The 19205-nt window shown below is 31.6% G+C and overlaps 1 protein-coding gene across 1 annotated transcript; it reads left to right on the top strand.

Moving 5' to 3' along the window:
• Positions 1-10619: 10619 nt before the first annotated feature.
• On the top strand, positions 10620-16177 carry LOC143224080 (solute carrier family 35 member G1-like). Its single transcript, XM_076452542.1, has 2 exons — positions 10620-10807; positions 14961-16177. Exon 2 carries the CDS (start codon positions 14971-14973, stop codon positions 15991-15993), a length of 1023 nt encoding a protein of 340 aa, XP_076308657.1. The 5' UTR covers positions 10620-10807; positions 14961-14970; the 3' UTR covers positions 15994-16177.
• Positions 16178-19205: the final 3028 nt, after the last annotated feature.

The raw sequence follows: 19205 nt of genomic DNA, 5'->3' as shown, positions 1-19205 counted from the left end.
AGTTTTTAACTGTGTAAGTTTTCATATATACCATTGGAGATCATGGAATCAGGAACAAGAAACAAGTAAAACTAAATAAAATACATTATGCACAATAATTATAAAAATATTTTTTGATGTTAATAACAATATCAAATAACAAACAGTAATAATTTCTAACTGTATCATTCACTAACTATGTAAGGACTTTCTCTTTGCTAATTTGGTACTTTCCACTGAATAGTTGGCCCGGCATGGCCAAGCGTGTTCAGGCGTGCGAATCGTAATCTGAGGGTTGCGGGTTTGCATCCCCGTCGCGCCAAACAAGCTCGCCCTTTCAGCCGTGGAGGGAGTTATAATGTGACGGTCAATCCCACTATTCGTTGGTAAAAGAGTAGCCCAAGAGTTGGCGGTGGGTGGTGATGACTAGCTGCCTTCCCTCTAGTCTTACACTGCTAAATTAGGGACGGCTAGCACAGATAGCCCTCGAGTAGCTTTGTGCGAAATTCAAAAACAAAAACAAATAATACTAAATAGTTTCTTGGCCAATTGGATATTTTGTAATTGGATAAAATTTGTTCTCTTCTCCAACAAAACTCCACAGCTTCAACTAATTACAGTGGTTATTACTGTTTATTTCAAACTAAAAATTCTCTGAGAATTACAATAAAACATCTAATTGACGTATAATATAAAGTACAATAATGGGCAACACAATATTTCTGTTGAACTCAAAATAGAAAACGGAGGAACAGTAAAAACATAAAACCAGCATTATTTAGGTCTGGTGCCTAATTATTTGCTGTAAATAAATTTGTATGAACATATAGGTTGGAAAAATAGTCTTGCCAGTTAATAATAGTACCGACCCAAGTGTACAGTGGTATATGTGCTGACTCAATCGCTAGAAACACGGTTTTGATACCTTTGGTGGGCAGTGCACAGTTAGCCCATTCTATAGCTTTGTGTTCAATAAAAAAGGTTAAATACAGCATATATTTAATTTCTTTCAATAACCACTCAAAACTAACATGGTGATAAAATCATGTAAAACTAGCATTTTCAGTCTCCTTTAAACACATAATGTTTAACACATGTTATTCTATTTTTCTACATAGCATTTATTCCCGAGATTATATTTTCTTTAAAGGCAATGTTTATATATATATTTATGTTTGTACGAAAATTCCGAAAAGGTTTGTGTCCTGATAAACTATAAAAATATCTGATGCATAACTTAAAACGTTATAGGTATTTTTGTTTGTCCCGATAAGTCCAGGTTCACTAAAGTTCGTTAAGTAACAAACACTCACTGAAAGTTAATAGTAAATTATAAAAATGTAACAATATATTTGATTTCTGTAATAACTTTTAATAATTATTATTTTAAATAATTACACATATGTATATACATAAATCACATTCTTAATCTTCTTCCACCTTACAACAGAAACTGTTATTGGGACTTCCAAATATTTATTGCTGGGGTTTATATGGTATTATCTAAGTGGCGTACGTTCCGGACAATAATGGAAACATTTGATGTTTTACTAAATTATCCCAATTTTTCTCAGCTGCCATCTATAGACTTCTACACTAATCACAACTCTTCCTGGTATCGTTGTTACACAGTTGTTGTATTTCACCACTCAAATTCACTCAGTTAACATCTATTGCTAGGTTAGTGATTCCAAGGACTTTATAAAAGAAGTTCCTCTGTAGTTGTATAAGCAGAATTTAACTTTGGACATATCCAGTTGAAGTAAATAAACCACATAATACAGGAAGCACCATATAATATGTTGGCATATCATCCTTCTAGATTTATGAGCACTATTAATACACTTGGAAATTATGTTTCTCTCTAGCACGATCAATTGTTTCAAGTATAGTGCAAATATTATAAAAACTATAAGAAAATTATTTTTGTCTGAAAGTGGATAAGCACTAGAAACAGGAGTTCAAAAAAGAAAACAAAAACACTTCATATTTACACATGTTGGAACAAGTTTCATATCATACAGAATATTTAAGACACGGATTTTTAAAAATGAAAACAAACATAGGGAATTTTCTTATCACTATTTTACTTTATGATGTTACATTTTATTGTGTCAAGTAGTTAAGTTATTTTAAAAATTGTAATAGAAAATAACACTATGCAGTCCTGAGTATTAGAGATGGAAAAACAACATAACTAAGCAAGTTATTTCCGAACTACTACTCCAAATAAACATAAAATTGTTCAGCATGAAAATCAGAGACGTGAAAATTGTTTATAAGGAAACTGATTACACACGTTCTAAACATCATAAATTACCTTAGATAAGGAACCAATTAATAATCACTGAACACTGACGTAAGAAGGACGTAAATAGCATTTCACTCGTAATTAACAACAAGAAGATGAAGTACAAAAGCAATGCTTCTAACGGTGTTCAAAATTTAATTCTTTCTAATTTTCAATTTGATCTTCCTGAACACAAAGGTATATATAATGTCAAAACTTAGTTTTTAAAATAGCATCAAATATGGATAAGACGGCTGATTGTGCGGCTTTCTGAGATCACAAACCTTACAATATTTCACTCATGTCTTTAAGTGTTTAACTTGATTAGCCTACATTTTTTCTCATTTTGTGCTAAAAACCTAACTCTGTAAGTATCTATTTAGGATGAGTTCAAAACAGGAAGACTGATGAGTACTAAGAACACATTCTTTAGTCATTGTCTCTTAATATTTATCTGTAAATAAATCTGTATGAACACAGTGATTGGAAAATTAAGCTTGTCATTTGATAAAAATTTTAATAAAAGATACAGTTTATTTTATATTTTATGTTTTAACTAACCGAAAAAATAATAAGGTGTTGAAATTATGCAAAAACTGTATCTTTTGCTGGCATGTATTCCTTAACTGTTAAGAGATATAACAAAATATTCGATTTCCCAATTTACTTTTAATAATGATTATTTTAATGAATTAAAATTGGATTTATTCCCTTATGCTTGTTCCACTCTACAACAGTAACTGGTATTAGGTCTACCAAATAGATCTTGTTGGTGTTTATAGAGTATTAACTCACTTGTAAGAATTCAAATAAATGTTACAAATGTTTTATATTTAATCAAATTTTCCTCCCCTATTTTCACTTACATCTTTCACTCGTGCCATCTATTGAATTGTATAGTAATCACAACTATTCCGGGTGTCATTGTAAGTTCTTACTATAGCGCTCAAATTTACACCATTAATGTCTAAAGTCATTATAGTGATTCCAACAATTTCGTAATAGAAGTATCTCTGTCTCTATATAATCACAACCTTATATTTAGCGCAGTAAGTTGAAACAAACCATATAATAAAGTAATATGTACTATACTGACTATGTACTATATTTTAATTCTAGTAACCATATCGTCAAAACTATGACAAAACTAGCTACGAAAGAAACATTGGAAGTTAACCAGGACGAAAACTGAATAAAACAAAGGCAATCTATATTTATCAACATTGCTATCAGTTTATTAAGAGCTACATCACACAAAGTAATAAAATATTAATTTCTAAAGATTAGAACAAACGTAGGTAACATCCTTATAAGTAATTTATTATGCCACACTTTATTATGTCAAGTACTTAAGATAGTTTGTTGTTTTACATCTGAAATTCTATTTAGATCTACTATAAAGATAGAATTTTGATTATGGGAAAAGATGTTAAGTAAATTTATGTTTGTTTGTTTAGCTGGAATACAAAAAATATCTGAAAGTGTAACATACGTTTGTTTGGTTGTGCAGAAGAACATAAACTGTTATACGTATATTGTTGCTGCTAATTCAATACACGGCTGGCCAAAATCTTAAGGCCAATGAACATAAAGATTCAACCACTTATTTGAGTAGAGCTTTGAAAGATGAAAATAAAAAAAGAGAATTTTTTTTTTCAGAATTTAATAGGGAAAATGTGAACACTATGAAATTTGCGTTAATAATAACTGGTCAAAAGTTGAAGACCATACTGAAACGAAGCGTTAATCGGTAGACACGTAATGAAATTTAGGTATTTGTGTTCAAGTATTAGCGTTGTCAGCATCTCCGACTGACATCTCCTGTGTTACATTGGGTAACAACATAACAAAGGCTAAAAAGTTGACAGAGTTTGAAAGTGGCTGATTTGTCGAGCTGCAAAAGCAAGGTCTCTCTCAACGTGCCATCGCTGGTGAGATTGGGCGAAATAAACTTGCTGTTACAAATGTCTTAAAAGACCCCGAGTGATACGGAACGAGAATTTCAAGTGGTCGGCCCAAGAAAATTTCGCCGACGTTGAGCAGGAGGATTCGGCGGGTTATCCGGCAAGACACTAGCCGATTGTCGAACAAGATTAAGGCCCTTACGGACGCAGAATGAAACGACATTTAGGAGAGAAAGGCTTTTAAAACCGTAAACGTCTTCAAAGACCACACCTGTTTCCACACCACGAAACAGATTGGTTAAACTTTGCTGAGAAGCACCAAACATGGGATGTAGAAAAGTGGACGATGGTTTTGTTTTCTGATGAGAAAAAATTTAACCTGAATGGTCTAGATGGTTTCCAACGTTAATGGCACGATAAGGATATCCAACATGTAGACATTTTTTACACGAAACAGTGGAGGAAGTTCCATCATGATCTGGGGTGCTGTCTCTTTTCATGGAACAATGGAGCTCTAGGTTATACAGGGGCGTCAAACAGCGGCTGGCTACATTGGCATGTTGAAGAGAGCATCCTTATTGACTGAAGGGACTCGCTTGTGTGGAAATGTCTGGATCTTTCAGAAGAATAACGCTGTAATCCACAACGCCCGCAGGACACAGGACTTTTTCATGGCGAATAACGTGATTCTTTTGGATCATCCAGCGTGTTCTCCCGAACTGAACCTCATTGAAAATGTTTGGAGGTTGATGCCAAGTGAAGTATATAGAAATGGACGTCAATTCCAAAAAGTGCATGATCTTCGTGAAGCCATCTTCACCACTTTGAATAACATTCCAGCAAGCCTACTGCAAATTCTTATCTTGTCCTTGCCAAAGCGAATGTTTGAAGTTATTTGCAATGACGGACGTGCAACTCACTACTGAGACCTCTTGTTGACCATTTCCTACTTTGTTTAGGACTTCTTATAGGTATGGTCTTAAACTTTTGACCAGCTAGTATTTAGGCTAATTTCATATTAACAATTAATATTAATAATTTTATCATATTAATCATATTAATAATTTTCCCTATTAAATGCTATTTTTTTTGTATTTCCTTTTCCTTATTTTCATCTTTCGATGCTCTACATAAATAAATGGTTAAGTCTAACAACGCAAAATGCATATTTATTTCTTTATGCTTACTGGTCTTAAGATTTTGGCCAGCAGTGTATATATAGTAGTTATAACTGTTTCCTGCTTATTGATTCTGTCTTTTCTGATAGTTGAACAACTGTATACTTTAAGTCTATTATTTTGACACTATATTGTTTTACTTAGTATCATTTTATTGGTTAGTTTGTTTAATCGTGTCTTTGATATTGTGTTTATTGGAAGCAAAAGCGCCTTAGATGTTGATATATAGAATGTTGAATTTTAAAAAAATAATATTTATCCTGTGACTGATGAAACAAACTGTGGTATATATGGTATAATGTATTTCTGAGCAATGTTTATTAAGAGTTCTATACAGTATTTGGTTTGTGTAGATTTTGAATATTCATGTGTGACGTCTGTGAAATGTTTTGGATCAGGTCATCAAACATCTGTGTTTTTCGTTTGTGTTAGTGATTTTGCTATGTCGTTATTTTTCTGTGTTTCAACTGTTTGTGTGTTTCGGTGATGATCTTGTGGTATATTTTTTTATGGTTCTCGATGGCTTTGGTTTGTCACTGATAATTGGAAGTTATGGTTTGGTTGTTGTTTTGAGCGTTTTTTTCATTTGTCACTTTGTATTATTTACGTTAAGAGCACAGTAAATATTAAGGATGTTTTTTTTGTTATTTTTTCCTTTCTTTCAAAGGATCGTGTACCTTGAACGGTTAATAAATTCCACGATCATAGATACGTCAAGTAGTGATTTACATCTTGAATAAAGTACGCCACGTGATAAATAACACCTCAGGTATTAACTGTGAAGCCTACACTGGTACAGTAGGTAATCAGAGGACTTTTTAATAGAAGTCAGGTTTCGATACCTGTGGTTCTCACAGCATAGAAGACCCGGCATGGCTAGATGGTTAAGGCACTCGACTCGTAATTTGAGGATTGCGAGTTTGAATCACCGTTGCAACAAACAAACTCGACCCTTCAGCTGTAGGGGCGTTATAATGTGTGACGTTCAATCCCACTATTCGTTGGTAAAAAAGTACCCCAACAGTTGACGGTACGTGATGATGACTCGCTGCCTTCCCTCTAGTTTTACACTGCTAAATTGGGGAAGGGTGGCGTCGATAGCCCTTGTGTAGTTTGGCGCGAAATTCAAACACAAACAAAGAATCCACAACATGGAAACACCATAGTACATCTTTTCATTTAAATACAAATGAACAAATATCTCTTTGCAAGAAATGCTTATACGAGACAGATATTTCTAATTTCCAAAGTTTAATTAGATAAAAATAGAGAAGGACAATGTTTTAGAAGTAATTTCCAATAAGTTATCAGAAAATATGCTTACAATGAATGCAGTTATTTTAATTAGCACGATAATTTTATTACGTCTAAGAAAAAAGTACAAATAAAACGTTAGCTTTTAAAGCTTGGCTGATTATTAATAGTGCTTTTATTCATACTCTTTGTTTATTTTAAATTAAGCATAAAGCTACGCAATGGGATGTCTGTGTTCTATCACAAAGGTATCAACACCTGGTTTCTAACGTTGTAATTCCGCCGGCATACTGCTGTGTCACAAAGAGGCTAATTCGTACAGTAAATATTTACTTGATTTCCAAAAAAAAAATAAGTATCTTAAGACTTAGATTTTAGCTTCTATTAGAAATTACAATCAAAGATTTTGTATCATTCATCAGTGGAAGCTACATTTAATTTCATCGTTTATCCTCTGTCATAATATTTTTATACCTATTTGATTTATAATATACACTAGGAATATGGAACCTAATATTACAGAACTTATTTGATATTGTTATAGTGTGTGCTTTTGTTTCAAGTAAATAACCTTATACTTGAAATTAAAAAGTGTATATTTTCGCTACAACACATAATAATAGAATTAAACCAATAACTTTTAGTAGCTTTTCAAATGATCTTGCTTAAGTAGTAAACTCTATATGTAATTTAATTGTTTTATTGTTGTTTTGAATTAAGCACAAAACTACACAATGGGCTATCTGTGCTCTGCCCACCACGGGTATTGAAACCCGGTTTTAGCATTGTAAGTCCTCAGACATATGTGATTTAATAAATTACAAAATACTTTTGAGGAAAATAGAGAGCTCTTTTAAACACAAAAATTAATTTGATATGTAAAATATTATACTCAAGATTAGGTCTCAAAGCGATGATCAGTTGGACACTTATGATCTGTTCCTTGTGAACTAGATATAAGATTTGTTTCATACTAACATTTTCCATGAGAGGACATGAGGAAGTTTAAATGATTTTTTATCACATTTTAATAAAATGTATTGTTTGAGAGTTGAGTACTCAGACTATATAGAAAAGTCGGACACTTTAGAAATAAAACAACTGATTATGGGATTTTATACTTTGTATGTAAACAGGTAGATTAGAGGATCTAGTGACTGTACGCAGGTGTAGTGCTCAAACAACACATATGCAACTCATACATGTACTTTTACTGTGCATATTACAGAAACAGGTAATGCATGTGTATTAAGGCAGATGAAACAAATTTCAGACTTGGCTTGTTTAACAGCTGGGAGAATTTCTCCTATATATTAATAGAATTATATCTATAAATAAACCTTTGAAACAAACATAAGCTACAAGTTTGTGTAGTATTGTTGCAAAAATATATAGATATTTTATCTGTTGTATGCGAACAAAAAACCCTCGAGGTTGTAGAGACGACATTCTTTTCGGTATTATTTTTCTCTAATTCTTCGATAGAATGTTTTTTAGAACTAAGGTTTATGATGGCATTAGAACAGTGAAGCACCATTTCTGATATTTCGTTGCTATGTAGTATATGTAAGTGTCATAAATCAATATGGAACTAACTTTTAGACACAGACTCATGTGCTTCGTGAAAAGCCGTCAGTTACTTAGAACTGTAGAGCAAAAGGAAGAAAATATTCATCAGCAAAATTGGCCTCAAGTATTTACTTCTAATAAAACAGTAGTATTAACTGTCATTTTTATAAAGTACAAATGTATGAAACGTCTTTGGAACCATTACGTCTAGAATAATAGACTCTCGGATAATCAGTCCGATACTTTAATCATTTGTACACGGTTGAGTAAAACACTTTAAAATGTTGGATATGAAGTACTTTAATGCGAGCCTAGAAAATTTACAAATGTTTTATAGAAAACATTTTAGATAACTAAAGAAATTATCTATAAAATGTTAAAATTAGTTTAGTCCTAGAGTCTGAGTGAAACATATTTATAAATAACTTATTCACCAAAGTATATACTTTAAAACGGCTGCTATGGGTAAAGAAAGCACAATACCATAAATATTAAGAGTAACAACTATTAAAACCGTTTTTTTATATAACTTATATAGATTTTGCTTTAGTAATTAAACGATTAAACTTGTTAACATTAAATGATTTCTGTATTTCAGGAGATAATTTTCTCAGTTTATCTTGTTCTATAAATACATTAAAAAACTGTTATAATTGTTAAAAACAGGATAAAACTTTAAAGTTATTTTTGAGACAGGTTTTAAAACAATTTCTGCTATATTTAAGAATTATTTTTGAAAGAGATATGTGTTTGCCATTAAAGAATATTTTTAATGATTTTATTTTAAAGGGTTTATTTATGTCAATCTTCATGAAAGTTCAAAGGTTTATTTTTTTGGATCGCATGTACAGTTTGACATAAAATATTTGATCCAGTAAATCACTAAAGCTACGGTGATTTTTCATTCCATTGTCTTTCTCTCTTCGTAGTTAATCAATTCTCGTCTTACATTATATACTTGTCTTTTTTTTCCACTACCAGATCGCACCCACTTGTTACAGAATATATTCTAACCATGAGCACGAAATTGATTACCAAGAAAACTTCGCTGATTTAGGGTCTATACAGGCCTCACATATATTAAGTAACCAGGATAGCCTAATATCTCTTTCTGTGACCAGTCAAAGGAGACTGAATATACCACAAATGCACATCGTCTAAAAGAAGAAAAGGCAGAAAGAGAGAATATAATATATTTATCATTTGAATAATTGTATGATTCTATTTATTTTGTTAGCCAAATATATGTGCAAAAGGTTTATTTACATTAATAATAATATTACTTGTTACAAAATATGCATTTTGCCAAGAATAGATGGAGATAAAAATAACTCAAGAAAATAGTTGTTTAAAAAGTCAAATTATTGAAATAGTAAGACTGCGTATTTTGTGACGTTTAGGAAATTCAGTCACGAAAAATCTAGTTTTAGCATATTTAAATCAAATAATAGTTTTATATATAATAGTGAATGTAAACGGTAGGTTCTATGTTATTGTGAAAAATAAAACCAAAAAATTACAAATAAAAACATTTATAACTTGATAGAAAAAAACGACAGAACACATAATATCAAAAGTAAACACCTTAATAAGATAACATCTGACATTATTATAATAATTTTATCTGTTATGGATAGCAACTACAAAGTCTTCTTACTTCAGAACAACAGGTAGGTTAATTCGTTCGATAACTAGGTTCAGTATTTATTTTTGGATGTAGCAGTTATCTTTACTGATAAAATGTGTTATTTGAATTCCATAAACGTTGAACAGTTTTATAATGATAATGACAATTTTGGTTAAGTCGAATTCTTTGTTCTGAAGCTTTCTTTTGAAAATAAAGGTCATTTTATGGCATAGGTCAAACATTACTTGTATATTCAACAATACAACTTTCTAGATGAATTAGCCAAATAGAAAATGAAATGTGTATTTCAAGCCTTTAATCATGCTATCATAACGCTTAAGCCTCAAAATATTTAATGCAAATATTTATTGGAAAATTTTAATGAAAATAATGTAATTCTTATACACTTACATATCGTTTTATACATTTAGAAGAGAGTTAGAATCCGTACATTAATAAAAATTATATAAAGGTTTTTGTATTTTGTCATTTCAAAAGAGAATCTAGCGAGTTAAATTCATGTATCTATGTACAGGTTAACATTATTCCAGCTGTTAATGGCCTGGCATGGCCGAGCGCGTAAGGCGTGCGACTCGTAATCCGAGGGTCGCGGGTTCGCGCCCGCGTCGCGCTAAACATGCTCGCCCTCCCAGCCGTGGGGGTGTATAATGTGACCGTCAATCCCACTATTCGTTAGTAAAAGAGTAGCCCAAGAATTGGCGGTGGGTGGTGATGACTAGCTGCCTTCCCTCTAGTCTTACACTGCTAAATTAGGGACGGCTAGCATAGATAGCCCTCGAGTAGCTTTGTGCAAAAAACAAACAAACAAACCAGCTGTTAATGAAGTTTCGATTGTAAGCCAGCTCTTCCCTATTGGTACGCGTACATAACCTGTTGCTGCAACAATGAGAAAATACATCTACATGTTTTTCTCTGTCATGGTGTTGATTGACTATCACACAAACATATATTTGCGAAATCATCCCGTCTCCCTTTCATAATACAAGTAAGTTGTAAAATTCATCCTGAAATATTTATTTTAGAATTGTGAAACATTTAGCAATCGTATTATAGAACTGTATTTAAATTAATTCAGCTGTATTTTAATTACGATATATAAGTTAATCTTTTCTTTTTAACACTCAATGTGTTACATTAAAATCTTTGGTTAATCGCCATCTTTATACATCTCTTTTCACAATTCTTTCCAAGTTAGTGTTCGAGGTTGTCCAGTCATATTTGAACTTCGAAATTTAATTCTTAAAGTTCTATTTTCATAGATGTGAGGCAAAACAGTTTAACTCAATACAATATAAACATTCAGAATGTGACAAGCTGAATGTAGTGCATTACATTTTTCACTATATTTAATGTGAGGTAACGGAATCTTACTTTAAATGCGTGTATAACCAAATATCACACCCTCCTGTTGCACTGGGGTATGTCTGAAAACTTATGACGCCAAAAAAAACCAGATTTCGATAACGAATGTATGTGTCTTTATGTACATCTATAAAAACAAACAGCAATGACTATAATTTAAACCTTTATGTGCTCTGTCATGTAGAAAGTCGTTCAAGAAAACTTCTTTCCACGAATATATAATAAAACGTATTAAAATTTACACAGAGTTTAATATTTAAACATGATGATTAGAAAACAAGTGAAATTTTTGGTCTTAATTTCATTGTTATGTACCGCATATCATGTAACGATATTCGTTGTTCAAGACGTCTCTCTTAAGTAAGAGAAAAATCTCTTAAAAATAACGATGAGAATTATCGTTAATAATACAGGGTATCAATATGATTATTCAATGCATTCCAATTATTATAGGGTTTATATTCTTCTTTACTAATTTCTGACGTTAATTAATTTTAATGAGCTTGTTTACAGATTTGACTAAATTAGAGTGTAAGCTGTTTAATTTGTTTTTTTTTTAATTTCGCACTAAGCTACACAAGGGTTATCGAGGTTAGTCGTCCCTACTTTTTTGTGTAAATCTAGAGAGAAGGCAGCTATTTTTCTCCACTCGCCGCCCACTCTTGGGCTAATATTTTACCAACGAATAATGGGATTCATCGTTTCATTATAACGCCTCTACAACTGGAAAAGCTCGTATGTTTGGGGTGACGGGAATTACAAATTGAGTGCCGTAACCTCCTGGTCATTTCGGGCCAAGAGCCGTTTGATAGTTTTGATGTACATTGTTCACTTACTTTGTATTAGAAACTATGCATAATTCACGTGTGTTGTAAAATAAACATGTATCTATCCGTTATATTTTGTATACGTTTATAAGTGGAGCTCATTTCGGTCTTAATCCACGTTTTATGTTGTATATTGACAATTATTGAAAATGAGTCATCCCACAAAATATAAAATATACTGGCTACCCAAATATCTTTTTTTTTATTAAAGGAAAGTGAAAAGTATTTTTTCAGTAAAGAAAAAAATACGTTCCAAAGTCAGGTGAGAGTTTCAAATATAATTTAAAAAGTCAAAGCTGTAAAATATTTTAAATACACAAATAAGCTATACAGTTTCATAATCCACAATGACGATGTCCAAGTTGAAGGTAAGACCATAGAAAATAAATGTCTAAAACGACTACTTGAATCAATATGTGCACCACCCCAGGAAGACAGCAGTTGTTTTAAAATAGAATCAAGGTATAAATATCGAAAATCTGTCCGAAAACAGAACGAAAGAAAAACAGTTATGATATGATCCACGGAAACATGAGACAGATAAGGCAAATATATGATCTTTTATCAGCAGTACAACCCCTATATTAACTCGTTCCTTGCACAACGGGCATTTTGGTGTAAAGAAAACTGCCAAAAGTGACTGTATCGGCAAGTTTCCTGTGAAGAAAGACACGTTGATCAGTCAAGACCTTAATATAATTCAGTTTAGAACGGAAACCTTAAAATTCTCACTGTATTAAAGTGGACATATTTTCTTAGGTGGAATAGAAATTGGCGGAGAACCCTTGTCTTTACGACTGTACCGTTTTTCTTTCTTAGACGTTTTGTCCATACATCATGTCTTGAGCTGAGTTGTCAGGTTTCTATCTGTAGACGTAGGTTCCAGTGACTGAGTGCGTGAAAAAATATTCATTTTAAATATTGAGACAGAAGAAGACGTACCCGAGCAGATAGCGGAAGCCGAAACTCAAGAAAGTAAACCCAGGCAGTCACTTGAAGGAATGGTATAGACAGAGGTAGGAGCAGACAAGAACTTGTTAACAACTCATTTTTCCATATAAGGCAAATGAAGATTCAATAGTTTGAGAACAACTGTCCTGAAAACATAGAAAAATTTGTAAGCATTACTGCTACAGCAAACAATAAGCTCCGAGACTTTGGATAAGAAATATTATGTACAGTACGTACATCAGCAATGGTACTTAGTTCACTCTAGCCTAATAGGACCAGTCATTTGTCATGGGGATCGAGCACCCAAGACCAAATATATACAGGAATTCGAGGTGGTTGGTTCTAATACCCCCAGACACCACGATCTTTTCCTCCCCTTCAAGAAAACTATTCAAATTAATCCTTGTATATCAAAGTTTAAATACGATTACCTATTTCTTAAAATAAGAACAGAATAAAAGTGTTTGAATTTGTATTACTGCTCAACTACATTTCTTATCTTGACAAATAATAAACTAGTAAAATTTCTACTTTCTCAATTACTTAGCGATGCTTCCCTTGTTTCATATTAGTCAACCTTAAACTGAAGGTTGCGTCAACGTGCATTATTCATAGTAGATAACGAGATAAATTATATCACACGTTAGTTTAGAAGCAAAACATCAAGACTGACTGGGTAACGAGCAAGAAAGATGTAACTTATTCCTTCTTAGCAATGAACGTTTGTATTAGTTTAACAATTGTCCAAGTTCAAGCTAAGGTTTTATTTAAACTTCTACCCCTTAAACAGAATAGAAGCGTTTTGCTAATAAATATAACGGAATTCATTATAAACATAGTCTTAAAGCTTCTTCACAAAATTTATTCATATAAAGATGAGTGAAAAGTATTCCAAAAACATAGGTATTTTTACTTTCATGAAATTGAATTCTTGAATATCTAGATATCTGACTTCTATAAACATTTTCGTAATTAATTATTTGTTTGTTTGTTTAATAATAGGGTATCTGTTTGTGCACACAGTAGATATCAAAACTCGGTTTATAGTACAATAAGTACATACTATTATGACACAAAACTTTCACAAATGACATATATATAAGTTTTAATTATCATGGGGCTCAGGATATTCAAGGTATAAAAGTCTACATGGGATCTCTCTCTATGATCGTGAAAGATATGACGCTATCCAGGCATATGGTGCTGTTAATTATTATAACTGTTTTGCATTGCAAATCCTATTGCAGTCCACTTCTCTTACAAAACATTTTGAGTAAATTATGAACTATTTTCTTTAATTCTGAATAAACATATCATGCAAGCTTGGTGTTATTTTCGTTTTAGCTTTGTGGTTGCACATTGTGTTGAAAATAAGGAGATATTATAAACATTAGTTGAAAAACATTAATAACTAAAGGAAAATATCTTTTTTCATACTCTGCATAGAAGATAATGGTTTAAGTTTATTGTAAGATGTTTTTGTTTAGCTAAACTGTATTCTTGACATTTGAAGCTAAAATTACTTTATATTTTTAATTATTTTTTATAATTTTAGTTTATTAAGAAGTATGATATCGTTAGAAATTTGTGCAAGTGACACATTTCTAACTCTCTTTAGTCTATTAATCACTGGCGGGTGATGCTGACTTGTTGCCCACTCTCTAGTCTTACAAATAGTTCTCATGTTGCTTTGCGTGAAATTATAAAACATATAAATATGAACTCTGGAAGGAAAATCTTCTGTTGTGAAAGTATATATTTATTCCTGTACATATAAATAACCAGGTTTACACGTGGTTTTATAAAGCATAGTACTTTAGTACGTATGAGTTTTAACCTAATCAGATTGCAAAACGTATAGTATATATTAGAAGTATCAAAATTATCTCTATCCAATTCTATCATGTTTTTAATTGGTTGTATTGAAGAAACCTTTACTTAAAATGTGGATATAATAAACGGAGGTTGTAATATAACTTTATATTTTATTTTCCAAAGGTTTAACAAAATGGACCGTGGACGACCATATCATGGTATTGGCTTAATTCTTTGTGGAGCATTTTTCACCGCCATCATTGGAGTATCAGTGCACTTTACCAAAGATAGGATATTTATGGATGTTATGGGTTTTTCTCAGATAGTCCGAGTACTTATTATTTTACCTCTGATCGTATTTCAAAATGTGAAGCTCATCTACAAGCGAAGAACGACTCTCTTAATCTCTCTTCGATGTGTGATTGGAGCGTTAGGTGATACTTTTCTCTATTACTCCTACACTCTTCTTCCTCTTGGCGACGCAACTGCCATTTATTCTACAAACGCAGTTTTTGCTAATGTGTTTTCAGTTTTTATATTCAAACGTTCGTGTAAATGGCGGAATTTTGTTTCCAGCATCCTTTGTGTTTTTGGTGTTGTCATTATGTGTCAGCGAAGTTTTCTATTTGCATCAGACAAACATATTTCCTTGCATTACAAAGGAATTGCTGCAATAATAGCTGCCTCTATTCTGGATTCGTTGTCTTACAATTTTAATAATTTGTTAGGAAACGTTAATCATATCTGGATCACAACGTTTCTAAGCTTAAATACGATTCTTTTGTGGGTTTTGAGTTTAATAAGTGAAAAACGTCTCCCTGTGTTAGGGTTTACTGATTGTTCCTTGACCAATACATTCATCTCTGGCATAGGGTTGGCTGGTTTGTTGACTGTTCTTGTTATAACACGAGGATTTCAACTAGTTGAAGCTGGTCCGGGTAGTGTAGCTCTTAGTTCTGTTATTGTGTTTGGTTATATCTTTCAACTCTTTGCTCAAGATTCTTCTATCCAAGTGGCAAGTGTGTTTGTGGCTGCGTTAATCATTATAGCTGTAATTCTTTCATCTCTGAATATCGTGCACGATAAGAAGAAAATGTCTAAGCATGTTATTGTAGACATGAGCCAATCAGTACGCAGAAAAGATAGCACAAGAAGACGCACAATTCAAGAAGCAATTGATTTAAAAGAGCTACATTCATCAATAGAAAAGGACTAAAAACCATACTGCGAGGAATATTAACGATGTCCTCGAGTTTACTGACTTGTTTATTGAATCCAACTGTATAAAATATGGTATTCATTTCTTACATTATGGAGAACAACTTATTTTCTGCAACTTTGAAATTATTATCTTATTTTCCATTTTATTAAGAACAACTGTATTATTAGAGGAAACATATTGAAAGATATATTCTAGAAATTAGAGTAATAAATTATATTATTATATACTTTGTGTGTGTCGTTTAAATATTTAATAAAAAATTATAAGACGCTGAGTATTTTATTCCATTTTTCTTAGTTTTTCAGCAGTAAATTTTCTATGTAAATTAACAGCCAATAAAATATTATCCAGCTACCAAACACATGGTGAGCAATTCTTAAAGTGTTGTTTTATTTGAATATATGTTTACTTCCTTCCTGACTGGTTACATGTGGATCAGCTCATACATAAATTAATATGCAGAAAAATATCGCTTTTTTCACATCTCAACCAACTGTAAGTATCATGTTGCATCAACAGGAGTGTTCATTCTAAATTTTTGGAATAAAAAATTTCTGTTGCAAAGCAGATTTATAATTTTGATACCAAAGCTATGAGTTTTGAAAACTCGAAATCTATCATGCAATTTTCATCTTATTTATCATAACTATAATTATATAAAACACACTCACCATCATAGATCCTCAAGTACAAGATATTACTTCTGAAAGTTGATAAAATTATGAAAACAAAAATCCTTTTGAAATCAATTTAGTGTGAAGTTAATCATGATTCCATAAATATAGATTAACAAGAAGTAGAAACGATTCAGTGCACCAAATATTTAATTTAAAATAAAAATATTGACATCTAACCAAAATATTTGACATGAATAACAACATAGCCAGATTTGCGTTAAGGGATCAGACACACAAAAATATATCTCAAAAGATAAAGAACAAGGTTACATTAATATGAAAATTTTAAGCAAGTAGATTATCAACGCAACTAAATGATTAAGATATATAGATATTTAAGGAAGTAATGTTAAAATGACCAAATACTTAAGTTTTTATATAACACAGTTGTTATTAAAATGAATCTGTACTCGTTTAGCCAAAATGTTATTCATATCGCATCTTTGCTGTATGTCACTTACAAATTATAAGGGAAGTGGAAAGGTCTCCATAAGAATCTGCATTTCTAATATGATATGCGTACTTTAACACTTTAATTTAATTTCAAAGTATGAAAAAACAAAATATATTTGTTGTTATTATTTTTCATATGGTAACTTTAGATTTTTCTTCTGTATTGTTGTAGCCATCACTGAATTATCAATGTCAAAAACATTCCTATATTTTTTGACAATGAATGTGTTAAATACATATTCCTACACTTAGGTTCCCCCAATAGAACAGCGTAATGTATGCAGGCTTAGAACAATAGAAACGAATTTTGATACCAGTACTCAGCAGAGCACAGATAGCTTTTTGTGTTGTCTTGTGCTCAATAACATCATCATCTATACTATCTGGAGGAACAGAGTCATTAACAATAATGTTCTGGTACTTTACTCTGAATCTAAACAATAACATGTGTCAGAAGTGTATGATTCTTAAATTTGCATCTTAATTGTGAAGTTTTGCGTATTTACAAATGTGACAAGGTTTTTTTTTTCACAATATATTTTGCACGCCTTGTGGTGAAGTATTCAAATGAAAGGTTATCCAATTGTATTTATTAAATTGTTATGAATTTGAAGTAACTTTCTTTTTTCATCTAAATAAGCATCTCTATTATGCTTATATTTAAGAAAAAAATCATTATTTATTTACACAGTCCAATTAAACAAATAACAATGGGATCTATATTTGGAAACTCTTCACGTGAAATAAAAATAAAATGATTACTATTTCGTTCTCTAGCTGGATGAGACATTTCATGCTTGAAAGGGTATAATGATAAAGTAAATTATATACATGCAACTTGTGTCACTTTTCACAAAGGGCATACTTCTTGTTAGTTTGAACATTTGGTAGCAGGGCTGTGTGGAGGTCTTTGAACACCTACCATTGTATTCTATAGCACATTAAAAATAACTTTTTTATTAATCATTTTTAAACTAATTACGTAGTGGTTGCTATTGTACATTCAGTTGTTCTATTAATTTGTTACCAAAGAACCAATGGTCTTCAATCGCTAAAATATGTGGTTTGATTTCCAGAGGTAGAACGATCATTAATCACAGATCAATAGGTTTATTTTATTGATTTGAACTGAAGCAACGTCAATAAAATAAAAAAATCTTAAGAACTTATCATTATAATATAATTTGTTTAGTTCAAATTTATTGTCCATTACTCATAATTATTAACCTAAAATATTTAGGTATTCATAAAATTAATTACATTTTAGATTATCAATAATGTGTAAAAGACTGCACATCTACATTAAAAAACAACCTAAATTTTACCTGTGTATAAAACAACCTTTTGTGTTTTTTTTGCTACTTTCTTAAATCTGAACTTGTAAGTTTATTGTCAATGGAGGATTTAATGTCCAATATTCTAGTTCGTAGTGTCGTATATTCAGATTGAATACATTTTTTTTAGCCTTGTACGATTATTTCTGTCTATTGGTTTTACTTAACCTGAAACCTGATATCTTACTTTTCACTGGTAGAAATAACGCTGCAGCAACAATACGTACACCAGTTTACTGTCAAGAGATATTAACGATCACAGAACTATTGTAAAAGTTTTCCCTTCTCTAATAGTCACGTTTTATTACTTTATATAAAAAAATATATTTTTCTTCTGTTATTTGTAATTAGCTAGTGTAAGACTAGAGGGTAGGCAGCTAATCATCACCACCCACCGACAACTCTTGGGCTACTATCTTACCAACGAATAATGGTAGTGTCCATCACATTTTAACACCCCCACGGCTGAAAGAGACAACATGTTTGGTACAACCGGGATTGAACCCCGCGCGCGTTTGATTTTGAGTCGAATGCCTTAACCCACCTGGCCATACTGGGCCGTTAGATGGAAAAGAGAAAAAGATATATAATGAACGCAGATGAAAAAGTTGAAATTAATAAGTACAAGAGTATTTAAAGAAAATGGCCATGAATTAATTTCTCAAGAATAATATTGAGAATGAGCTGTTAGGATGAAATTAAAAATAGATTACTCGGTTTGAATATCAGACTTGGATTAATA

The sequence above is a fragment of the Tachypleus tridentatus genome, chromosome 8 (assembly GCF_004210375.1).
Source record: "Tachypleus tridentatus isolate NWPU-2018 chromosome 8, ASM421037v1, whole genome shotgun sequence".
NCBI classification, from domain to species: domain Eukaryota; kingdom Metazoa; phylum Arthropoda; class Merostomata; order Xiphosura; family Limulidae; genus Tachypleus; species Tachypleus tridentatus.
The sequence above is the reverse complement of the archived record's forward strand: the minus strand, read 5'-3'. Positions and strand labels throughout refer to the sequence as shown.